We start from the raw sequence: 25,987 nt of genomic DNA, 5'->3' as shown, positions 1-25,987 counted from the left end.
CTCAGGGTTTTGCGCAAGACGATTGGTTTGAAGTTTGAATCTGGGCGGGGCCAAAAGCGTGACGCGCGACAAACAGCAAGATAGTTCACCCCAACTAATTTCCTTCGCCGTTTTTGTTTCCCCAGTTACACTGTTGTGTTTTCAACAACGTTAATTTCTCAACACTATTGTGAAAATATCATTACCACAACGATTGTATCATATTTCTGTTTAAAGAAACACACGTATCTATTGTAATGACACGGATGAGGACAGATTTCAGCCTCGTTAGAGTGAAAGCAAGCTTATCACTTCCATGAGTTTCTTCCGGAGTTACAATTAGGCCTTAGCAAAATTACGATTCACGATTAATGATGCTGCAGTGTTGGCATATTTAAATCACGTTTGTTTTTTGTTTTTATCAAGGAACGCTAAAGCACTGGACCATATAACCGGTTTCATGCTCTGACTCCTTAGTCTTCCCCCCCCACTCGGTATCGTTGGAATCAGTTTCCGATTAATAGAGAACAGTGCACTTTATGTAGAATTTTATCAACGCTAACCCTAATTTCCATATGCAGATTTGTCTCTCCCAACAGTCCCCCTCGCCATCACACCATTTCTTGCATTCTAATGCATTCTCACATCTTAACAAAATCCCCCTTCCTGCCACACGTCGTGGATTTGCTCGTTTTGTCGACATACATTTTTGCACGTTTGCCATGTCAAGTGAGGAGACGCGCAACAAACGCCGTTTTCTGCGCGCACGGCTTTGCACGGTTTATTAGCGGGACTCAGTGGAGACAATAAAAAATGGACGCGCCTGGAGATTTTTTTTTTTCTCTTTACGATGCATCACCCTCCCGCGCCGTTTTCAACAGGAGGCAGTCCGTCTGCGCGAAGGCTGTGTCGGATGGATGGGAAAGGTAAACGTTTCTTTTCTCCAGTTTCTGTGCTACAAACATCATTGCGGCAGATGAACGGATCGGAATCGCCGTTTCACCTCCCGTTCCTGCCTCACCAAAGGAGCAGCTTTCCAGATTTTGCTGCACTGTTGGATTTCCTTGCATTAAAAGCCACAATCATCCCAGTATTGCAAGGTTGACCACAAAGTTAATTCAGTCTCAGGATATACTTCTTAAACATTCCATACAACTGTCACCGACATTTGAGAGGACACAGTGACTCCACTGAAACTTTATGCTAAAGTAATAACCTGGTATTCTGAGGGGAAATAAATAAAAATTACTGGAAAAAACTAATCTGGCTGCACATATTTGTGCCACTTGTAAAAGCAGTAAATCAAATGTAGATTAAATCTGATGGATTAAAACCACATAACATTATTGTTTAGGAGCTTTCAGTCAAACTGGTTTTGTCCCCTGTTTTAACTTCTGGGTAATTATAGTTGATAATAGCTGCAGATTATCTGGGGTTAGCAGAATTTATCTGATCCGTTTAGCACTCAGCCATAAATGTTATGAGGGAAGAGTCAAAGGAGCTCAACGCTGATCCATAAAAACTATAGAGTCTCATTGCAGAAAGGCTCTACTCAGAACTTCCAGGCCCTAAGATCAGTCGCTGGGCCAAAGTGAGCAGTGACATGTTTTGATGAGATGGGGAGACCTCAGGATTCCCTCAAAATGTTGGCAGAGTCAACCATAGACCTGGGAACATAATATTCTCAAGAAAAAGTATTCAGCCAGAAGGTGGGATCTTGGGTACAGCTGGGCGTTAAACAGTGATCCCAAACAGACTCCAGTATGACTGAATAAACAATCCAAAAGGAATCTCACCATGTACACAAGTTTCACCTAAAACTATTTAAGGTTTGTTGTATAATTTCCTCCAGTGGAAACAGCAGTTTCAAAGCAGTTCAAGGTGCCTGAACAATCCAGGGTCCAGGTGCCTAAATAGAAAATACATGATATTATTTAAAAGCGCTGGATCAGGCAAAAGGTAATATATTACCTTCTGCTGCTGAGGTTGGCAGACTCCAAATATGTGCCATCAAACTCAAATAATGAGATTATGGTAATTATCACCTGCTTTAATATTGAATAAAGTTATCATTAAGAATCTGTGGCTGCTGCACATGCCCATGGGGAATAATCTGTATCCATAGAAGCAGTGCAGGAACGGTACGAACAGGTGTCAACTTCTCTGGCTCTTCTCACCCTTGAGGGTGAGAACTTCACATGCCTCACGTGCACCATTTTCACTTGAAGAAACACTGCAGAATTTCTCATTTAAACACAACAGTGCAGATAAAGCAATACAGTATTATTTTTGCTGTAGTAATAGAAACTGAGATGAGGGTTTATTTTCCTATGGTGGGATCAAAATGCTGTCCTCTATTCTGAGGCCTTACTAACAGATTCTCCAGTAAAAATATGTCCACCCTTGTTCCTCATGCCCTTCTAAAGTGCCTGGTGTGCATTAATAAAATGATGTCTCAGTGTTGTCAGACTCTTAAAATAGCTTTGGTATTTAACATTGAGTTCAAAACAGCCGCCCATGACTTGCTGTGAGTAATAATCTGGACAGTGAAACATAATGTTATCCTCTGACTGGTAGTTTGACCTCTGGAAATCCTGCACGTTATAATTCCATCATTACCTCCGCCTCTTTAAGCAGTATAGTCAGAGGCCTGTAATGACTTTGCATAATGAGTTACATTTTCCTTTTTTTATTGGGTCTGCTTTCTAAAAGATCTCTGTATTGTACAGAGAAAAGTCTCTTTTATCTCCAGAAATAAAACCCTTGTGGCAACAGTTTGATCAATTAAACTCCTGAAAGCACCCCCCATCTTTCCCTCCCTGCCTGAGAGGAATATAAAGTTATCAGTCTTCCCAAGCGATTGGAGAATGGAAATAAGTAGTTTGTCTATAAAAGTGTCCAGGTCCTTTATCAGCATCCCAGAAGGCCTCAAGGCGCTGACACAGTTCATCGTGGCTCTCCTGTTCTTCAGTTTCCTGTACTCTCTGTTCTCCCCCATCCTCCCAATCTGCTTCCTCTCTACCCGAGGCCCCTTCCTCGATGGGTGGGGGTGCACGCTACCGGCTCTGCACCCCAACAGGATTGACTGGGGCCCAGGCCTCGAGTGAGGTTATCGATTTCAATCAGGAGCTTGAGAGATTGGAGCTGAACGGTGTTGTAGACCTTAAATGGTGGTTAGCGGAATCACTCGTCGTTTGGGGCGAGAATGCCGCGGGAGGCAGCACTCTGCTTTTGAAGGCGAGTCAGATAAACATACAAACAGAATTACAGAGACAGGGAGAGATCTTAATCTTCCAGTCTCAAGGTTTGCTGAATTCTGCTGGACGCATTCAGGGAGCAGAATGTGCGGGGAAAGATGCAGATGACAGCTCCTAAATTAACGATGATATGTCCAGGGTGTCAGGTGATTAATACTGGCTCAGAATTTAAATATTACATTTCAAACAAACAACAAAATAACAGAAGAGAATGAGGTTTTCATGCTTATACTGTGACATAAAGATATATATATATATATAAATACATACATATTTTAATTTTATTATTTTCAAGAATAATTAAACAACTAATTGGTGCTTTGTGCAGCACTGGACTCAATGTGACAGTGGCTTCCCAGTTTTCTCATTTTGTGCAGCGGCAGAGTGCCTGAATTCGGGTTGGTGAAATTAGATGCGGCCCTATTCTATCCAGGAGCTTTGCAGAACAACTGAGAGCTTACATCGTTACCTTCTAATAGGTTCAATCCAAAAGAAGTGCACACGAAAGCAAATCAACCCACGTCACCGATCAATACACGGTTGCGTAATACAGATGAAGGCGTGGGAGTTTGTCTGAGTCGCTGTTTCCAATAAAGAGCTCAAGTATTTTTATCACCAAGTACAAGCAAAAAAAAAGAAAAGAAAGTGAGGGACAACTATTTGTTTCACCGTCATTGGCTGGAAAGTCCAACCGTAAAGAGGAGACTGATAAAGTTGCTGCTTTGCTTAGAGAGGCAAGTTAGCTCTTACAGCCAGAGCGTTGGTGCTCTCTCTGCTCTCAGAAGCATTTGCATCAAGGCCAGGAGATTAAACGTGTGGGTTGGGAACTGGAGAGAGTGTGTTGTCTCGCTTGGGGCCCCCCGATGCCAGAGTTCTAGCTTTCATCGCACCGGGTGAAAGATTTCTCCTGGACGTTTCACTCTCTGTGCCTACAGGTGGGTGGTTCACATGCTGTAGGTGGCGGCCACTGTGGATTTCATGCAAAAATACAGAGGAGGTGGCTGTGGGCAAATCGTTTCGCAATTGCCAATGTTCGATAGTTTGCGCTGTGATGCTGAATCCCACACCATAAAAGTCGTTTGTATGGTATTTAAAGTGTTGGGTTGATGTTTTTTTTTCTTTTTTTAACCGTAGGTGTTTGTTTTTCTAATATAAATATTTCTAAAGTCAGATTTATTGTGAAAGGCCGATGGAGGGAAAGGGTATATCCACTGGGATGGTTGAGTATTAGTTTAGAAACTGGAAACAAAGCAAACGTGCTTGAAAATCAAATGGTGGGCTATTTTAATCTGTGTAATCATTTAAATATATTTGGCTTTTGAACTGCTGGTTGAGCTTTTGAAGACCTGTTTGGTTATTTTCTGACTTTTAAAAAGACCTGCCCTTGAAGTACCACACTAAATCATTGCGATATGGCAGTTTTTTTTGTTTTTTTTTGTCAATGACACATTTTCCTCCTTTTCAAGGCTCCATGTTCAGCGCACTGGTGCTGGTGTTTGGCTGCTTGCTGCAGAGGAAACCGGTGACCACAGAGGGGCATCATGGCACCAATCGCCACATCTTTTATGTGGTGCAAATGGACAGAGGCATCAGAGGCGCCAGAGTTCTGGCCCAACAGCATGGACTGGAGTTCATACAACGGGTCAGTGCGTTTTTGTCCCCCTGTGGGCTTTCACTTTCTATATTTTAAACCAACTTTCCAGGGGATCTGTTTATAAATGCTGCTAAACTGCTGACTACTGTTCTTTTTTATTTTATAGGTATTGGATTTTTATCAAATCTGATCATAGAGTAGGGCGCACAGAGTGAAGGCAGAAATTCCTGCCCAGCCAATTTCAGTATACAGCTGTGGGAAACTCCTACATATGGAATAAACTGCAGTGGAATGTCTGAGGAAGAGATTGGCTCTTTTACCTGTTTGCCTGGGTTTTAATCTGTCATGCTGAAATCTTTCCATTCATCAGAAGCCTGATGTGATCCACGTCAATACTTTAAAGGTTACTTTCCCAAATCAAATTGTCGACTCTCTCAATAAATTCAGTAAGAATAAAACGTGGTTAGGAGCTACTCTTGGTTTGATGGAGCTCTGTAATTCTTCCTTTTATGACTACAGGTTCAAAGCAGTGGTCCCATCCTGGTATATATATTTTCAAATGGTCTTTGGAATTTTCCTTTAATAAGAGATTTACAATCAAATATTTAGTAGTAGCAACCTCTGAATTGACAGCCAGCCTTGAGTTGCTACATTAGATTTAGATTTTGAATACCACCCATCTCAAAGACCCAATAGTTGTTCATTGGCTTAGCTTATTTTTTGGTTGAAACAGTTATTAAAGCAACGGGAAATCACTGATCTAAAAGAACAGTGAGGATGATCTACAGAATACAGTAAATTATACATGGCAGTTTTTGGAAAATTACAGCAAAAACGGTGGGAATGACGGCTTCGCTCCACACGAGGTCGTACATTATTTCAGTTACATCAGATTCATTTATAGGGGATTACACTTTGTTCCTTTTCACACTGATCCTCCATTGATTTTGTTTGCTCCAGACAATCAAAAAACTGAATTGAGTGGTTTTGATGTTGAATATTCTTGTGTGTGTTTGTGTTCTTCTTGTGTATGCTATATCGTATGGACCAGAATACACTGCGATACACATACGCAAAGTGAGGACATTTTTGGGATGAGGGGACATTGTGACTGGTCCTCACAACTTCAAAAGGCTGTCGAGGATTAGGGTCGTGGTGATTAGGGCTGGAGAACGCATCATGCTGTAGATGTCCTCGCAAAAATAGAAGTACAAATGTGTGTGTGATTTGACATTATTGATAAGAGTTGGGGGTGTGTCCACCGCTCTGTTGTGAGGCTGTGTGCGGCACTGGCTCTGGGGAACGGGGACGCGTGCTCATTTCAACCTTGGCCCCGGTGCCACTGCTGCGTCTGCTGCTGTCTGCATCATGAATAAAACATCTCTTTGACCTTTATCAGGAGTGTATTGGACAGTCCAGCCCTGTCTTCCTCTCTGCCCGTCTCTCTCTCTACCTCTCTCATTGTCCCTCATGTGTGCACAGCCACCTCTGCCAATTCCTCCATTGTTTTCTGCTAGTGTGTACGCCACTGATCCACTTTTAATGACTAAAGTGGACGTGAAAAAAGCCTTTTCCTGTGCTGCGACTGTTGTTTTATCTGTGCTTATTAATGAGTCAATCACAGTAGCGGATGTTTGGTTCTGAATTTGGATTTGCAGAATACTCCAACGAGGCTGTAGCTCTGAAATCAGGTAGTACACCCTTGTCGTTGTCGAGACCGGTTGGTGTGTCTGTGTCTTAATCAGCCATCCAAGTCAGCACTGCTATATCCTCAAAAGAGCTTTAGACAGCCCCCACTTTGGCAATCCCCCCAGGTCCGGTGTGCTGACGACTGGCTTCTCTTACCTGTCTGTCGCCACCAGCTGATGCTAAATGTCACTGACACTGAATCGCCTTTGTTAAGTCAAACCTTGTGCAAATAATCAAAATATCAAGAAGCAGCTGTCGCGTTGCACGGCATGGTGATATGTGTATTGTTTCTGAAAACATTGAAGTGGAATGAGAAGTCTGACAAGCCCAGTGCCAGCCTGGGGAGGACGGTGATGTCTGCTGGCATTCCCGTGGTAATGCCGCACGAGCGGAAAGGGAATCAAATGTCCCCGCGCTGGCACTCAGCATATTGTTGTTTCTTTGATTTAGTGAGCATCATCCAAGAAAATGTCATCACGTCCCTCCCTCGTACAGGTTGACGTTTCCATTTTGCAGCTGTAAAATCTGCAGGAAAACAAAGGGGGAAAGGCTGAGATGATGTCTTCATGCTACCCACAGACACATTCTGCTCCGGTCTACAGGTGTCTCTTTAAGCAGCAGCGGAGCTTTTGGGGTCACTCTTCTTTTATGGTGTTTGTTTGGGCCTCACACACACTGGTCTCGTATTACTAATGGATTTAGTATTCTGAGTCATTAATGAAATGATGTGTTGACACTTGAATTGTCTTTTCTGCTGCCTTTTGTGCAGTTTCACCTTTATTTATCCTTCAGTAATTAACCCTGCCTGAGAACACCAACTATACAGTTATTATTACAGATTATTATTACACAGGCATGTTTACAGGACTGTAAACGGGTGCATCTGCAACATTTATCAATACCTCTGTTTTCAGTGCTTTGCATGTTTTGATCATTAATGGTCTGGTGTTTAATAGTTTGTTAGATTGGTATTCAGCTCCTGTCTCAATAGACACAATGAATTTTAGAATTTTTGCTTGTGACATCTTTGCACCTGCTGGGATTGTCTCGTCATAAAATTCTGGACTTTAACGGTTATGGCGTGCATTTGTTGTGGTAGAATGAGAGCGTCGAGCAGCCTCATGGCGACAGACTCACTCGTGTGCTGTATGGCGACTCAGATTCAGATATCATCTGCATGTAAAGTGAAGCCCTATCTCCAACTTACGGGTGTGGCGCAACGTGACCATGGAGGAGACTGACAGCCCATTACAGGTGCACGGTTTAAAACACAAAAGACGGAATCTTATGGCAATCTAAAATACAGGATTTTCAGTTTCACTTTAAGCCGGCACAGAACAACAACAACAACAAAAGCAGAGCGACTTAATTTTACACGCTGATTAAAACAGTTCTCAGCTTGCAGGCTTATTAACGATACAACCGACCTAGTTTACAGTTGCATCACATGATACTCCAGTGTTTACAGGTATTATTTCTTGCTTACTTATGAGTTTGCAAATCCGATTAGAGTCAGAAAGGTGTGTGTTGCATTGTTTCTACTTTAGCTTAGATCACGGAATTAAGAAACGGAATTATCTTCGGGTGTGTGCGCTTCTGTGTTTGTGTGTGTTTTTTTTTCTTGAACTCTGACACCAGGAAGTCCCTGGTCTCCAACCAATGGTGAAAGGCTTCCCAGATTCCCTTCCTTCTCTCCAGTGAGGTGGAATACTGCTGGCAGATTACCATATCATTACCATATCATTAGCATAACATTACAGCAGCACAGCTTGGCTCGCTGTCTGCAAACGTGCTATCAGCTCATCGAGAGATTCAATCCCTAGCACGCTCAATGCCTCCCCGCCATCCCCCTCCCAGCCCCCCTGTACATGCGAGGTGTGTTTTCCATCCGCGTAAAGCAGATGTAATTGAGGCAGAGCAGTGGATTTACTGGCTAAATGAAATCACACAAATGCTTCACGATCAGCCGGGGCCGCCTGTCGTACACATTCACAGAGCTGCATCTTTGAAACCTCATTGCGCGACACCCAATTCAGAATTTCTAATATCCTCTCAGAAATAGCCCCAGTCAGATGCTAAGCTATGTCAAGCCTTAGTCTGGCTGGATTAGTCCTGTTATGTTCTGGCCAGGTGTGTGTGTGTGTGTGTGTGTGTGTGTGTGTGTGTGTGTGTGTGTGTGTGTGTGTGCCTGCCTTTAGGTGTACGTGTGGCAGTCTGAAGGGAAAAAAGGCCAATATGCCACCTTCCTTTTGCTCACCCCTTCCTCTCCCGTTTTTCAGTAGCATAGGGCACTCGGGGGCACAAAAAGGGACACCAATCCTCTAATGGTTGGAGGAGAGGGCCCATTCCATTAGTCAGGGGGCCCAGAGTTCATCACTGCTACTCAGCGCAAGCAGGGCGGAGAGAGCAAAAATGGAGGCAGGTGTTGGCTGGGGGCAAAGCAGAGGGCAACTCTGCACCAGCTGCATGCTGGGAAATGCTGTGCTCACCCCTCCCACCCCATCTCCATTCCGTCTCTGCCTATTTATGCGCCCACCTCGCACATACAATATAGAAAGCACAACACACTCACGCAGGATGACTTCCTCTCATCCGCTTTTGTCCACAATTTTAATTCATTCCAGTAAGCTTTTCTCCATTTTCCTTATCTCTTTCTTCCTCAATCTCTCCCTCACACACTCATTCACTCCCTCATACACTCCCGCCTATCTCCATCACTTTCATTTTCTCTCTTTGCCGACACCCCCCAGCCCTCTTCTCCTCCATTCTTGCTTCACTTTCATTTCTAAAAGGAGAACGGACCTGACTGTGGAATATGTGCAGGAGATGTGGTTTCCCTCCCAGGTGGGACTCTTTGGTGGGAGGAAGAAGTAGAAAGGGAAGAGGAGGAGGAGAGGAGATATTATGCTACCACTCCCTCTGCCCCCCCCCTCTCTCTCTCCGGGCTGAGATGATGTATGACTGCAAAGGCCACATGTTGGCCGTGTGATGGATTAAAGCACTTTGTAGGAAAATTACTGAGAGCGCCTCAGCACACACAAGTCTAGCCCTTAATAAAACTCTCTTCAATATTGAAATGGAGAGAGCGAGAAAGAGAGGGAGAGAGATAGGAAAAGATTAGGGAAGATGGTGGACAGGAGTAGGCAGTGGCGGCAGGCGCAGGACTCTTGTATGGAGCAGAGAGGGACAAGAAAACCAGATTCTGGGCAGAAGTTGTTTAATGGGAGCTCTGTTTTGTGTGTTTGTCTGCAGTTTCAGTGATTTTCACGTCTCAGAGTTGAAGAGTTTTAATGAAAACCAATAAAAACCCGTTTAAAGTGATTTAGCGCATGTCAGCTGTCATTTTCATCTCGCAGAACAGCATTCTTTTTTTATTGAAATGCACATACTGTCTTATTTAATTAGGGATTTGATGTATTTCTGCAGTGATATTTTGATGGACGGGTGAAGAGGGAGGTATTATAGTAACCATGGGATGTAATATTTTTACCCCTGTATGTGGCATTTATTCCCACAGACACTTAAAAATGGGACTTGGTTCATGTGTTGTGTACCACCTCAATAATTACATCTTTCAGTTTATTCCAGAAAACCATTACTTCTCCGTGTGCACTGTTTCTGGAAGTGTTTGTGTATCTGGCAGAAAATAAGAGTGGCGATCTGCTGTTTTAAGTGCTGCCCAGCATCTCTTTAGTGACGGTGACACGTTAATAAATATGAACAGTCATTTGCTGGGCGGGTGCATGTTCTCCTGTACCTGTGGATAAATAAACGCCTGCCAAAGCTCCAAAATCAAAAGTTGGAGGTGCTAATTTCTCAGTGCGAGTGTCGCAATTCTCCTTGGTAAAGGCGATCACTTCCTGTTTTTGTCACCTAAATTTGGACTGCGTAACCCTTCATCCCGCTCCTCTTTCTCATGCGTTTCCTGGCACGACTGTAACCAACAAGGCTTAACAGCTCACTCCATTTAGCCCCTAGCCTCCCCTCCCATCTCTCTTTTCTGTTCCTCCATATTTAGGGCTGTTGGGGCCGCAGCCCCCGTAGGGCTGTTAGTAACACACCAGCTGCCGTTTTCTCCATAGGGTGGGCCGCCTCATGTGGCTCTCACACGCCGCTTCAATGACTCTTGATGTCTGTGTTTGTTTTTGTTTTCCTCCTTGATGCTTTTGCTTTTCCTCCCGTCCTTCTATCCCCGTTGACGTCCTCTCTTTCTGGCTGCCTGCTGGAGGCCGTCAGGAGCAGCGGGGCATGTGTCCTGTGGATGCTGCAGTCCAGCTATTAGTGATTTCAGATGCTTTAGTTCAATTTATACGGGTCGTGCCTTGATTTCTGTCTGTAATTATTGTCATAAAGGTGTGCGACGGAACAGTTCTGCCAGAGCTGATGACTTTAGTTGCATTTGCCTCTAAATGTTTTGATATTTTAGTTATTTCTTTTTGCAGTTACTTAGATGAAACGGTGTTATAATTGCTTGTTCTATTTTGGATGGGGTGCTTAGCATTTGGCAAACCAAAATCTAATATTTATCAGCATCGGCTTGCAGATTATTATCATTTATTGACTGTAATTGGTTGTGAACATTGCAGGTTTTAGTCCGTCTAAAATAATCAAGGAAGTAGTCATTTCTATGGCGAAGCTACTTAGTAAGTTTAAGCCAAGAAGCAAAACAAACACGTCATCTCCTCGCACATCAATACGAACCCAGACAACATTTAAGAGGTGTGCAGCTTTGCCTTCAGCAGGGGTGAATTAAAAAGTTAAAATAATTATCATGGACCATCAGAATGCTTCATATCACGGCATATTTTAAGGCCTTTTTCTTTTTTGCAAACAAACATAAACTAAAGAGCTGGGAAAAGAAAACAGACGCGAACAATGAACAAAGCATTAAAAAGGCAGCATTAAGGAACAAAAGACGAAACGCAGTTCAAAATACCTGCAGGTTTTGTTGAGCTCCTGTCTTTCAACATGCCGTTTCTTTTCTTTCAACTAAGTTGTTTTGAGTTTTGATATTTGGGGCTCTCCGTCATGCGCGGCGCCGTATGATAATCAGAGCTGACACTTGAGGAGGAAGTGCAGGCGTTTCTTAACCACTGGAATCAATAACAAGTGGGTGAAGAACGATAAAAAAAAGTCAGGAAGCAAAGTGTACGATAACAAGAAACTCAATCTTAAGAACTCGCTGTTAAATATTCTGATTAGAACAAAAATCCCAACAAACATAAGATGAGGAAATCATTTTTAATCATAAGCTCTTGCATGAAAACTAGAACATTAGACACTTGCTTCAATAATGATCTAATCCATTTTCATGATATAATGATTTTATTTCCAAATGGAGACTTAAGATTCTGGAAATCATCTCCAATTTATCCTAACAATTAATTAAAAATGGCGAGTTCTGAGTTTAATTAGAGCTTTCAGCTACTGTGTGGCAGCTGGCTCTCTCTGATTGGAGGGTATTTTGAGCTTCCCTCTTTCTGTAAGGTTATTAAAACGGCTAAATGCTGCATCTCTGTTTTCTGTACTTCTCTATAATACACCAGACAGCGTTTTGTGTTTATTCTTAAAGAAGGAGACGGTAATCACATCAAGCAGCAGAAAGCTTAATGGAGGACAGTGGGCTTGTACTGTAGCTGTTCCTCAGGCTGTACATTAGGTAAATGCCAGAATAAAAAGCCTCTATGGGATAATTGAAATTCAGAAGCTTAATTGTTTAATCTATTATTCTTTTCTTTAATCGCTCTGACATCCAACTTGCATAATTGTGAGTGGTTATTGGTCGGGCTCCAAAATTCTCAAGCCCATTATTTACTCCTTATGGGAGTTCTTTCCTCTCTTCTCACAATAAGAACCAGGTCTGATCCAAGCCACTGTTTGGGGGGGGGGGGTTCCACCCATCATGAAAAACATGAAAAAATGTGTGCAGAATTGTATACATATCTCAATTTTTTCACGTTATATTTCCATCTTTCATAATCTGAAATACCTTTTTCTATATTTTTGTTGAACCTGGCCAACAAAATGAGTCATCATTATTGAAGCTTACCCAAATGCTGCCTCAGACAGTGATATGATAGGTTCCCCTTTGGCTGCATTTTTTAATGTTCCCAACACTATGATATTCATAAATATGTATAGAAACTGCTGTAAGGCTGATGGAGCAGAGCAGGGCATCAAAAACTCCTCATCAAACATCAGAACTGTTGGTTTAAAACACAAACCCCACCTATGATGCAATGCAGCACTTCTGATGATGTGATGCTACAAGGGCACCTGTGGGATCACTCGTCTGATGAGTCAGGGGCAGCTTCGTTATTTCAAGAGTTGGGATTGAGACGCGGCTCCATATGAATAGCTCTGCGGCACAATGTAGCCATAAAACAGCCTTGAGTCATTTTCAGTTTTGTTATCAAGAGGAAGAACTGACATCCTCGCCAGACAGATGTGTTTTTGCGTGTTTAACCTCTGCAGTGGGAATGTGACTCAATTAGCACGCTCTTTTGTAACGTACTTATCAAATAATCCTTGGAAATTTCACTTTGGATTATCGTGCAGCTAATGAGTGGAGCTATTTAGAAATGACAGGTAAACAATTATAGGTTGGTTTTTCATTTCCCATGTTGGTAGCTGGCAGCTCCCAAATCTCACGTTTTATCCTTTTGATTCCAGCATTGCTGCTAAATGCTACAGCCTTGCTATGCTAATCCCCTCTTCATCAGCATTAAGATTATTTATTGCAATAGTTTATTTCAGCTGTTGTTACGTATAGGAGGAGCTGTCTTGGGGGGCACGCCTGCACCAACCCATGAGTCCAAAGGTCTGTTTGAATTATGGGACTGTCCTCGGTCTGCAGAAGGGGTGACAAGTTGTGCTGCATTCGTTCCAGAAAGGTGCAACCAGTTCAGTCAAGCTTCAGAAAACCATCAGAGGGACTTTAAAACATTCATGCTGCTGTGAACTTGGATCAGCACATTGTAACCAATAACAAACATTTGGTTGAAATTGTATTTTCTGCATCTGTGAGTCCATTAAATAGAATCCAGGAAGTGGCGTAGACGGGAATGCTACGTGTTCCAGATGTGTACAGCGGTCTGTGTGCAGTACACGACTGGCTTCACGGCCTCCGCCGAAGATGCCCTCTCATAAATTTTGATATAATTTGGTAGAAAGTAGCGCATAAAGACAAAAGCATGTTGATTATAACGGTGGAAGGCGCCTGCTGCACTTCAGTTCATTCAACATTGAAGTGTCTTGTTATCAAACATACAAACCTGTGCAAATGTCCCACGTAACCTCTGGGCTCCAGTATGCATCTGATAAGTGGAGATCTACCTGGACGTCGGGCCATCCCAGTTCCTGTCAGGCTTTGTTAGTTCATCATGAGCTGAATCAGGTGTATTGTATTTATCTGTGTGTGAATGAACACTCGTGATTAGCGTCCTCTGTGTCTGGACGGCTGATGGGGTTGATTTGTCCGACAGCGTTGTGCGTCAGGCAGGCTCCGCGTCCGCGCTGGAGAACATGAGTGAAGGAGTGGATAATTGATAGTGACAAGGCGCTCCGAGCCTTAATTGCTGCTGGTGAATTAGATTACCTTTTCAAAGTGCCTTCATTAGGAAAGGGAGAGTCATACCAATGGTCCCCTGATTGGCCTCATATTGTTTTGCTGTGAACCTGTTCTGGCAGGGCGGAAAAAAAAAGAAAAAGCGACGCGTGTTTGCGAGTGCACATTTATTTGGGTCGGATTGAAATAGCTCAATCACTTCCAGTTGCAGCCTGCATGTGCACGCGTGCCCATCAGACACGCCCGGTGTCAGTAATGTCGAGCTGTCACGGTGACATTTTTTGCGAGTGTTTCTCTTTTTAGAGATAAGAAACTGCCTTGATGGGAAGAATCACACGCCGCCTCACTCCACTCTGCCTGTGGTAACATTCTCACAATGCCGTCGTAAATTACTCACCTTTTCCTTGGATGAGGATCCTTAAAACCCCTTGGAACTTTTCCCTGTTTCCTGTTATCTAGGGCCGTGTCTCAGATGGAGCCGCTGCTGACAGCAGAGCTCAGAATTGAATTAAATGTACCTGCAGCCTCCGAGATCAATAAGGGACAGTTTTACGACAGGAGATGCATTGGGAGGTGGAACACCACAACTCAGGCAAAGACACTTTACTCCAGGGACGGCGCTGGAAAAGGACCGCACAGTTTTTACAGTTGCAGCACAGCAGAGATCATGAGAGGTTCTCTTCCTCAACTTCTGAGCTTTTTGGATGGCTGTTGTGGATGTGTGAATTTGAAAGAGTTTTGAGTTCAGAGAGTTGAAAGTAGCTTCGGGCCGTGGTTGGTCTGTGGTTGGTCAGAGAGCAGATCCGGATCAGCACCACGGACAGCTCCTCCACCAGGAGAATTCCTCTGGAAATAAGAGAGAGAGAGATGACTTTATTCATTTAAAATGTCTTATTTTCCTTACTTATCCAACACTTAATCTCTTTTTTCAGCACTAAATATATTTACTTTAAGTTGTTCGTGAAGTTTTAGCTTTGCGTTGAATCACAGTGGCGTCATCAAAAGTCAGCCAAACTAATGGCGTCGTTGTTTTTTGAGCATTTTCTCGAGACTTGAAAACTCCCCATACAGCGAAGGTTTAACCCCACTGGGGGTTTTCAGACAGCGAGCAGATGAAGTGCGGGTTATCACCCTTACTCCGCCTCTTTATCTCCTCCAGCACCAGCTTCAGTTCCAGCCTTCCGTCCTCATCCTCTTTGCACGTCCGTTTCCAGCCTCTCCTCCTTCACCAGCCCTGACTCCCGCTCCTCCCCAACCCAGAAAAATCCACTGTCACCCCCCTCCATCCCTGTTTCGTTCCTCAGCCGGCCCTGCGGACCCCTGCTGAGTTAAATGGACTATGCCTGTGTCGCAGGAGCCGCGTGTGCCTCGCTTGGCTCAGCCCGGCTCAGCTCAGCTCAGCGTTCTAAACTTACTATGTGATTATTGTCAGAGCGAGACTCCTCCACCCGGGAGGTCCGCGATGATGGGTACTATATGACACCGGGCACAGCCAGCCATGAAGTCTGGAATAAGGGAGCAAAAGAGATACAGAAACCCGGGGTGAGGAAAGGACACAGAGGCAGGAGAGAAATACTGTTAATGTGAAGGGATTGGGGGAGAAAGAATAGAGGGAGACGAGCAGGAGGGCAGAGAATCATCAAAGGAAAGAAAAAGGCACGCTGGGAAAGGAAAGACTGATGTGTACCTATATCAGCAGACAAAGACAAGGGAAGACACACGGGGAGTGATATAAAGAAGGGGAAGCGGAAGAGAGAATAATACGCCGGCAGAAGAAAGAGAGGCAGCAGGGAAATCAGCGAGGAGAGAGAAATGGGGAGACGGAGAGGCTGGGTGCAAAAGAAAGGCAGGGAGAGAAATTAGAGGGAAGGTTTTCAAGCGAGTGATGTGCGCTGTGATTGTTTTCACTCCCTCTCTCTCCCCGTCTCTCCCCTCCTCGCTCTAAACGGTCAGGATGTGGCCTGTATCTGCCGGCAAGACGGAACTCAATTTGGGACAATTTACTCGGCAGTCTCAGCCCTGATGCACCTCAGGGACACAGAATAGAGAGAATGAATGTGAAGGAAGATAGAATCAGCAAGCACACACACACACGCGCGCACGCGCACGCACAAAGCGCAGGCCTTGGCACACACAATTGCCGCCGAGTAGATTTCACTTTAGTTAGTTAGCTCTAACTCTCCCAGGCGGTCAATACAATGTGAGTTTATAAGTCTTGGAAATGAAAAGCCCAGGATAAGGTTAGATAAACTGTGCGCTATTTGATTTTGGGCCCCACCTCTTGCAGAAAAACCCACCCAAGACAGATGGCCGGAGGGGATCTGCTGATATGGCGCTGGTCTTGATTAGGGCTGAATATGTTATGCGTTTTGACCCTCGCGCTGCGCCCTTATTGGCATCTTTGAAATGATGAAAACACTTGCGGTTTGAATAAAAGCCGCCCTTTACGTCAAGAACGTGAGGTGTTGCGGTGTTTTTCTTTTTTTCCTTTAAATCCGGACTCTTTTATGTGTCTTTGCTGACAGGTCGGAAGCTTGGAGAATCTGTACACCTTGAGAGACAGCAGGGGGCGCCCTGACAGAGCCACCTTTGAGAGAAACCTCGCGGCTGTGGAAGGGGTGAGTATTTTCAAGTGCTGAATAAAATGCCCATCACACGTAGGGATCTGAGAGTGGATCAAGCTGCCGCTTCCCCAAGAAGAAGAAAAAAACTGTTTTTCCTGCGGTGTCTGTGTAACACAGCAGGAAATGGATTTGTAGCAACAGCAAATCAGGGCGTTCAGCCACTTAGACGTGACTATTTGATACGTTTAACACAAGCGCGTCAAGGTGAATTCACGCTCCAGCGTCAGTTCTGATTTTACACAGCATGTATATGCAAATGGGGGGGTTCATTTGGCTCGCGTTGCCGTTTTAATCAGGGTCCTGTGTTGATTAAAGAGCAGGATGGGAAACAAAAAACAGACGCGCGCTGAATAATGGCTGAAAGTTGTTTACCTCGCTCCCGTAGCTGACGCCGCCACCCAATATCACTTTGTACCCCCGTCTCCCTCCTCCTTCCTCCCCTAAGCAACCTTCAGCAAACCGCCCGCATCACCCTCGGAGTGCAGAAAGCAGCCGGTTGCCAGGGAAACCATCACCCAAGGAGACATCCCATGACAGCATAAGGGTGAAGGAGGAGGGACTGAGAGAAGGGGTTGTGGAGGCAGCTTTGGCCCCGTCTGTCCTCCTGGGTGTAGCAGACCTCTGGCCCTTCTGCAGCACAACGCGCCTTGGTTGACGTGCACACACGTGCACACGCCCCTGCGCAGGGGCACGTGCTCGCGCACAACCAAGAGCAGGAGAAACATTCCCAAACTTTGGGATTCGGAGTTATCATCTGAATCAGTGTGCGTGTGATTAATCGAAGTAATTTATGTGCAATCTCCAGTGACTGCACGTATGCTTCATGATTTCATTACACTGTAACTTTAATTACTTTCCTAGCATCATAACTTTAGGTGAAAATGAATTTGCACCCTCAAAATGTCCCACATTTTCATAATGACTCCTAAATTTAATGAATTGCAGGAATAATGCTTGGAGATACTGAACAATTGCATGTTCAGACGCCGCGTCCCCACAGCAGATGCTGCTACTTTTGATAGCGTTTCTTCAACATTGCACATTAAAGTCTGCTTTGTTGCTCACGCGGGGTCGCGCCTCAGAGCTAGGAAAATTAACAGCTCGGTAAAACGAAAACCACTTTTGTTTAGGGGATAATAATCTAGCTCTTTTTTTATGAGCATTTTCCCAGTTGAAATCAGCCGTTCCAGTAGATGGTATGTGGAAGCTATATTTACGTGGCGCTACGTGTTGTCAAACACAATTACAGTGTGTTAGCTATAGCAGCTGGCTTCCTGCCATAGCCTGAGCTCTAACCAGTCCGCCCACCTCAGACCGGGCTGCTGTCTATACAAACCCGAGCGCTGCCTTTCACTCCGCATCACACGCTGCACTCTGAATTGTGTGTCAGGTGGGTTACATTGCACAGCGCGCTAATTACCGCACCGCCTTTCAGTAAGTCGGAGGGTTGTGACAGAGTTAATGTTGGTTTAATGCTTCTTGCTGTTTGCCGCAGTTATGCGCAGGGCTAGTGTTTACATTGACACCGCGAAGTGAAGATTTGGTTTGTTCAAAATGAAAAATGACTGAAAAGTAAACAGAAAAACTGCTTGCACAAAATGATTATGTTGGGATGTAAGGAAGCGTTGCGATCGCTGTCTGCGTGTGTTACAGTCAAGCCTTGGAGAGTAAACCAACTTCAGACAAACTCCGCAGACATTCGGCAAGTGCGTATTGTTGAAGAGCCTTTAGACCAGGTGTCACCAACCCTATGCCCGCCGCCACCCAGTTACCCGTTGGCTCCTTCTCAGTCGCCCGCTGCGCCTTATGTAAATTCTATTGAAAGTTTCACACATATATATTCACATTATATATTTATGTGCTTGGGTAGGTCCGTGGTTTACGCCACTGACTTGGGTGGGGAAGGTTATCGGTTCGAATCCAGGTGAGCCCTCAGGCAAGTCTGCGAGTTACGATTATTTCAACTTTTGCTAGCTAATACATCATTGATTATACTGCTCAATCTCATGTTTTGGGAAAAACAATTTTAGTTCTATTTTTTGTTGAATGAAATTGTGACATGTTCATTTGCAAAAAAATAGATGTCACTTTGACAATGAAACATAACTACATTCATTTACAAGTACCTGTCCTAAAGTTATGGTGATTGTTTTTTTGTGTGAATATTGTATGCTTTTGATTTCTTGATTTTTTTATACATATGTTTTGAGCTGGTAGCCCTCAAGCCATTTGGGAATCTTAAGGTAGCCCTCAGCTTTAAAAAGGGAAGGGAAATATTAGAAATATGATAAACATTAAAATGTCGGCTCAGCAAATATCAACCATGTGTGAGCATAAGCGCAAATCAAGGGAGTATGTTGACCTGGGATGTAGCTTATTCCCTTGGATTTTGGTAAAAGTCTTTCAAGCTCACCCATAAATGCACATGGAGCATCTGAGTTCAACTTAATCTGTCCAGTCAGGTGAAATTACTGGACACATTAAGTTGAACTGACTGTATAGGCAGACTGACCACAGAACATCACTGTTATGCAGGGATCATTTAATTCAAACCTTTATTAGAGAAATCGACAATTCCTGCTTTTAACACTCCCTCAGCTCACAACACATGCAAAGCTTTCCTAGAGAATCAAAGAAACATGCTTTTCACAAGACTTTTGCAGAAATATGCATCATATGCAGAGCAACTGTAAAGAAACCACATATTACAGCGCCTGTTGCGTGTCCTCGTGCTCTGTAACATGTCAAACGCCCCGTGATGGGAATTATAGTTCTAAGTACCTGCTGCCAGCACAACGATCAGCTTTAGCATTAACCACAAAGCTAATGACATAATTAGCAGGGCTGTTAAAAAAGCAAATGCACGAGAGCCCAGTGACGGCGCACAGATGAGGTCACCGTGCACACATGGATGGCGCCTCGCAGCAGGAGATGTGACATATGCAGGGGAGTATCCTGCACGCGTACGGATGCAGTGTGTCAGGGCAGAACTCGTTCGTGTCCGTCTCTTGCTTCTGACCGGGCTGTGTTTACTTCAGGCTTCCAACCCCCTGCCTCCCTCGGTCCGCTTCCTAACCATCCTATCTGTCGTACAGGCTGCACTTTCATTCCCAAACACGCGCGCACGTCTCCGCCTGAACTCTCCTGACCTTTTACAAAATGCCTGAGATACCAACCCCCTGCCAGCTCCTGACATGCCGGTGCCGCCACACTTAACACACACGTGTAGGAGACCACCGTGCAGATGGTGTCTTTCCCTTTGGCTTTGTCGTCTCAGCGGCTGTTTATTTTTTTTGCCGCCATACGACCGCAGCGAAACGGCTTCTGTGGCGGCAACAAGAATCGTCACGTCCCAATATGAGCTCGACCCACAATGCAGGTTGTATGGAAGAAGCACGTGACACGTGCAGTTAAGCCTTCTGACTAAGCTGATTCAGTGCAAATTTGTGCAAATTCATACTTTGTTACTGTGAAGTGTCTTTTTTTTTTACTTTTTTTTAATAATGTATATATTTTTTACAGCTCGTCCATGCAGGGCTAAGCTAGGCCCTGGTGCCACATCCCAGTCAACCACTAAATATCCCGAAATGTCCGTGCCCACCATGAGCCCGAGGCATCCAAACAAGATGAATCATTAATTTGATCTTTTAGTCCTCGGGTTTCCTGCCATATCCTTCCTCACACGTCCTATTGTGAAGATGTAGCTTCTTTTTTTGTTTTTAGCTCGGGTGCTAATTCATCCAATTTCCCTGTTTCGTTCAGTGTGATTCACGTTAATAATATCTGTAAACTGCTTGTTGTTTAAATGTCTGCATATCCTGTTACAATAGAATAATAATTAGGCACTAACAAAAGATTAAGCTAGTTTCACAGATTTGAGGGTTTTGTTTGCTCTCTCTTTATCTCTCTCACTCTTACACTCTCTCTCTCTCTTATGTCCACACAGGCCAGAAAAACACATTAGTATTTTCCTTCAATCCTACCTCACTACTGAAGCATTTGTGTGTATTTTTCTTATTTTTCTTCCTTTTTTTTGATTTTTTTTTTTTTAAGACTCTAGTCACATCCGCAATCCCGCGGCCCTTTAAGGAGCTTTCACGCTTTTTGGTTTGCTTTAGATGTTTAATACCCCTTCTCTTTTGTGTCAGGGAGCTGGAGAGGCGTTAAGAAGCCGCTGATAAACCCCACTTAGATCCCTTCCTGGCCCGTCACCCCGGCCTGCCGGGCCGCTTTAGCAGGGAACTGATCTGTGACGGCCTGCCACTCAAACTGAGCACTTCTGAAGGCTGACACAATGGAGTGAGCAACACACTAGAGGGCCCGGGGGTGTGTGGGGAAGGGAAGGAGGGAGGAGGAGGCAGAGGAGGCCGAGCGGTGCCCTAAAAGAAAGCTCGAGGAGGGGCCAGAGTGTATCTCTCTAATCTTTCTGCTCTCTTTATACAATTTCTCCCTCTGCTTCCACTTTCCACTCTCTGCTGTGGAGCGTGCACATTTTCAACTCGCTTTTGTGTTATCAAGTTGACAGTAACGTACAGCCTTTCTTCTCGTCCCTCTGTGGTCGGCGAGTGAAGGGTGGAGGGGAGGCGAGAGGGTGAGCTCCAGATAAGGATCGGCAGTGCACCGGGGGTCTGGGCGCTGCGTTGGTGGGTGAGCTGGGTCATGCGGTGGAATAATGGGTCCAGCCAGAGCCAGGAGGGGGGCAGGCAGAGTCTCTTGAAGCGCAGCGTTGTGATTGACAGGGGGAGAGAGAGCGCACGTGGTGGGGAAGGGGGGGGCTGGGGCGACCACAGCCATCACTCTCCCAGGGGGCCGTGAGTAGGTAGCGAAGCCCAAAATGTCAGCTGTGATATCTGTGCAGCCGGGCCGGTATCACAGCACCGCAGCTGCCTGCCATCCAGAGCGTCCACTCTTTCATAGAGAGACATGGGAGTATTATGTGCAGACACACACACGTACACGCACGCGTGCGCGCACACCTTCCTGCCTTTCTCCTTCGAACCCACACGCTCACATTGTTTGTCAGTCATTTCCACCTCGGCCGTGCACTCATGCAAGTGCTCTCGGAAGCAGTTTCCCCCCCGAAATAAGGTTTATTTTCCACAGTCCTGCAGTCCTGATTGCTCAAACCTCCAATTAACTAAGCTTTTATTCTGAAGGGAGCAGTGTCAGCGCCTTCAAAATGTAACTATGGAGACCTGAGTAGGCATGACATCAGCCTCAGGAGCATAAAAAAGCATTTTTATCAATTTGTTCTCTTTTACATTGTTTGTACTGCGTCTGTACTTTCAATCCACGAGCTGTGCGCGCGAGCGTGCGTGTCGTGCACGCCTGCGTGTCACAGCTGGATGATGAATGTGCTGACAGTGGAGGGGTCGGTGTCACAGACAGTGTGGTCAATTGCCCCTTGTCTCTTGAGCCTAACCTTGAGCAACATTCCCCAAAGAGTCTCAATCAGCCGTTATGGCCAAACACACAGACACACACGCACACACACGTGCGTGCACGAAGATATTCCCATGTGAGTATGTGCCATTAGTGGCTGGCAGGGCCTGGTTTGACAGAGAGCGATTAGCTCACTATCATGTGTATTGATCAGAGTTTCTTAGCCTCTTCTTCCAGGGAGGGGCTGGAGGGGGTTTACAAGGCAGTTGTGGCGTTAAACACACACACGCACGCACACACACACGGTTTTACATGCAGGTCTGTGATTTGTTGACATATATTTATGTTATCTGGGCTCATTTTAATTCAATTTTAATTTAAAAATATCTCTATATCTCCTCAATCAAGGTTTTTCTGGTGGCACTGATCACATCGCGTATCGCATAAATCAGTTTACACTATTGATTATGTGAGGATGAAACACTTTCCAACATTATTTTACATTTATTTAGCATCTGTAAACAGCTGAACTGAAGGCAGGCGTGCACCGAGGCCGCGCTCGTATGCTAATAAAGAGGCCTCACCGGGAAGTAACGATTGTTCTCGCTAAGTCTGAGGCGCGCCTCACATCTGCAGGTGCTTGTATTTGTCTCAGCATTATGATGTGTGCACAGCTGTATGCAAATGACTTAACCGTCATTATGCCGCTGCCGCTATTTGCAGGGAAAAGCATATTTGTTTCCGTACCTTTTTTTTTAACGGAATTACTTTGATTCGCGATTATTTGTTAATATGCTTTGGCTGAACGGGGGAAACTTTTTTAGTTTGAGACCTTCTGCATTTCCAGGCCCCGGAAGTTCAGGTAGTTTAGATTGGCTCTTGTTAATTGAGTATAATTGAAGACCATAAAGCCTTTTAGGACATAAAAGACTGCAGCCGCCCCTCGATAGGATTTATTTCCACCCTCTTCCGCTGATTTAAGTGTAACAGCACAATAGCAATCTGACACTGATATGCGCGAGCATGTGTGTGTGTGTTCGAGAGGGAGATCTGTTGTTTGATTTCGAGCGCCCACCTTCACAAGGACCAACCTCTTATCAGATCAAAGCTGCAAGCACTGGCCTATGAAAGAGGTGAATGTGTGTGTGCGCGCGCGCGCGTGTGTGTGTGTAGAGGACAGGTGAGGTGGGGGTGTTTTCATTGCTTTTAACCCAGGACAATGGGACTGCAAAGGATAGAGCAAGCGAGCACTCTTTGAACTAATGAAGAGGAAACCTTTCACTCTCCTCCATAAAGATATCGTCCTCTCCCTGTGCCCTGGTCTTTCTTTCCCCTTTAGAAAATCATAGAACAGGACGCTAAAAGAATATTTAGTTTGTTCCTGCGCAATAAACGATACTTCAGAGATGGCCGACGATTGTTGGAGCTGTTGTACATGAGCATCTTTCGCGTGAAGTGAATCTGAATCTGAATCTGACTGTGCGTTACGCAGCAACTTGAGCGCAGTCAGAGAGATTACGCATTGTCCTCGGCGTGATTCCGCCCTGTGTTGTGATTTCCAGGTGCAGTGGGTGCAGAGGCAGAGCAGTCATTACAGAGACAAACGACTTCCTGCCAGGGACGTCAGACAGAGAAGCACCAACAGTAAGTTCTCGGTAACGCAGTATAAATCTGCGTTATTTACTGTACCTTTACCTTAATGAGGAGATTAGGAGACAGAAAAGCATCTGTGGGATCAATTCTTACAAAGGTCGGGATTTGGGGCATCAAACCAAGAGCTTCACGGAAGAAATGATGTCAGAACGCTGTGAGGTTATTGCTGAATGGCTGATGTGGTCCAAATGTGATGTAACCTGGCAAAAATGGGGATGTAATGAATAAATTACCACGTGTTCCCAATTCTGAAAATACAGGTCATAAATATCATGTGGTGTTCACAGTCCAAGTGTAGCTGAACGCGTTAATTAGCAGCGTCAGAAACACAGAGAGGAGATATTACCTGAAGAGCAAATGTGCTTGAGTTGCTTATATTAAATCTGCAGTAATAGTTTTCCTATAATCATATCACGTGGGGTAATTGCAGTTTCCTCCAAGCACATAAACATAAACTGAATGGCTGCTTATTGGTTGTAAAGCTTGCAATCAAACACTGTCATTTAGTCAATAAGATGAATAAACAAATGTCACAATGTCAAGTAATCCTCCTTCTTAGTCAATTAAATGCTATAACTTATTTGTTTAATCACATTTTCATTTTAAAGCAATTATTTTTGATTACTCTTGCTTTGCAGCACTGATTTGCCTTTGTGTGGGTCTTTTGTAGAAGCTTTTATTTATTTATTTTTAGTCATTAAACCCCCCAAAATACAACTATTATTTTCAACAAGCCACAAATTAGATTTATTCATTTAATTTTTCAAAAAATCTGCTTCAGAATCAGGCATTTGTGGCTTAAGCATTCACTAAAAAGGTCCATGTGATGTCACAGTAATGCCATGCTAATGATATGCTAATGATATGGTAATACCCAGCCAATATTCCACCTCACTGGAGTGACTGGGAGGCCTTGCGCCAGTGGTTGGAGACCAGGGACTTCCTCGAGTCAGAGTTCAAAACACGACAGCGAACAAGCGCACATGTAGACACGCTTGATAGGTCTCTGTGTTTGCAGGTTCCTGGCGGAGCGAGCCTCCAGCTGACAGGCAGCCGGAGGAGAAGAGGAGTGACCAGTGCCTCACCTTCAATGACCCGCTCTGGCCCATGCAGTGGGAGCTGGTGGGTGTCACAGGGAATGTGTGTGTTTCCCGGAAGCGCCTCCTCTCTCCTACTCAGAGCAGCTAATGTTCTGATGGTGAGAGATGCTCCGCTGACAGGCACAAGTCAGGCACGCTTTCATGTGTAGCTGGTGAGAGACGGGAGATGGAGAGAGGTAGGCAGATTACAGAGAGCGAGGGAGAGAGGGGGGGGAGGAGGAGGAGGAGGTGAAAGAGATTGACCGTGTTGAACCGAGACAAATGTCGGGGATTGACGACGCTCGGAGCAACACACGGATTGATGTGTGAGCTGAGCAGCAACATGACGGCCTCATCCCTCCTTGTCCTTTTGTTTGTCCAGCGATCGCGTGGAGCAACAGTGCTGCAGGCTCATGTTTAGGGATTCATCGAGCAGTTTTCTTGAGTGCATTTACCGTCACATTGTTTTAATGTGGTGACACATCATAATGCATCCAAAGTGTGTTTTTTAAGGACATTTAAGACCATTTTGTAGCTGCAGAAGAACATTTTCAGAAATATGCCAACAACAGCACAGACTTCAATTAATATTTCAGGTACAACGGAGCTCTTGGAATGGCCTTTGAATGTCACGGGGCGATATTACACATGAAAATGTGATTTTGGAGAAAAAAAGCACGCGGGCGACATATTAAAATGAAATCTTGAACACCAGTATTAAGCAGTGTTTGCATATATGGATGCAAATCCAACTCTGTTGAGTTGACGTTCAGTGAGTTTAACATTAATTCTCCCCCCACGTTTGTTCGTTCTGTGCAGTCATGGATACGGTTTTGGCTCACGTCGGAGCACCAGAGCTTCATACGATGCATCATACAATCACATCCAGCCATGCAGATGCGTGAACATTAGTAGCCGTCGATCAAAGGTGCATCTGTCTCAGTTTCAGGTTGCCTGAGCTGATCGGGTTTACAGCCTCACTGACTGCTTATAGATAAATGTACAGATGTTTTAGTGGGGACCTGGAGGACCCAAGTGTTCATTCATAAGTCAGTGTGATTCTGGTTTATATTAATGATGTGTAAAGTCATAAATCATGAACGAGGAAAATATTAATTACGTTACCTGTAGCGATGCCTCAGATACAGCACGTGAGCATCCAC

At 44.7% G+C, this 25,987-nt stretch overlaps 1 protein-coding gene across 10 annotated transcripts in view; it reads left to right on the top strand.

Annotated features, from left to right (window-relative positions):
* Window positions 1–413: 413 nt before the first annotated feature.
* LOC130533158 (furin-like) overlaps window positions 414–25,987 on the top strand; it is a 116,963-nt gene continuing 91,389 nt past the window's right edge. For 2 of the 10 annotated variants that reach the window (XM_057046356.1, XM_057046355.1), the window contains exons 1-5: window positions 468–905; window positions 4,703–4,878; window positions 16,612–16,704; window positions 23,655–23,736; window positions 24,764–24,867. In XM_057046356.1, coding sequence (XP_056902336.1) covers window positions 830–905; window positions 4,703–4,878; window positions 16,612–16,704; window positions 23,655–23,736; window positions 24,764–24,867 — 531 coding nt within the window. In that variant the 5' untranslated portion in view covers window positions 468–829. Of the gene's footprint in view, window positions 906–4,005; window positions 4,172–4,289; window positions 4,511–4,702; window positions 4,879–16,611; window positions 16,705–23,654; window positions 23,737–24,763; window positions 24,868–25,987 lie in introns of those variants that run through there. The other 8 variants (XM_057046363.1, XR_008952497.1, XM_057046354.1 and 5 more) reach the window with 8 other exon arrangements.

The sequence above is a fragment of the Takifugu flavidus genome, chromosome 10 (genome assembly GCF_003711565.1).
Source record: "Takifugu flavidus isolate HTHZ2018 chromosome 10, ASM371156v2, whole genome shotgun sequence".
NCBI classification, from domain to species: domain Eukaryota; kingdom Metazoa; phylum Chordata; class Actinopteri; order Tetraodontiformes; family Tetraodontidae; genus Takifugu; species Takifugu flavidus.
This window is presented reverse-complemented; position numbering and strand designations above follow the sequence as displayed.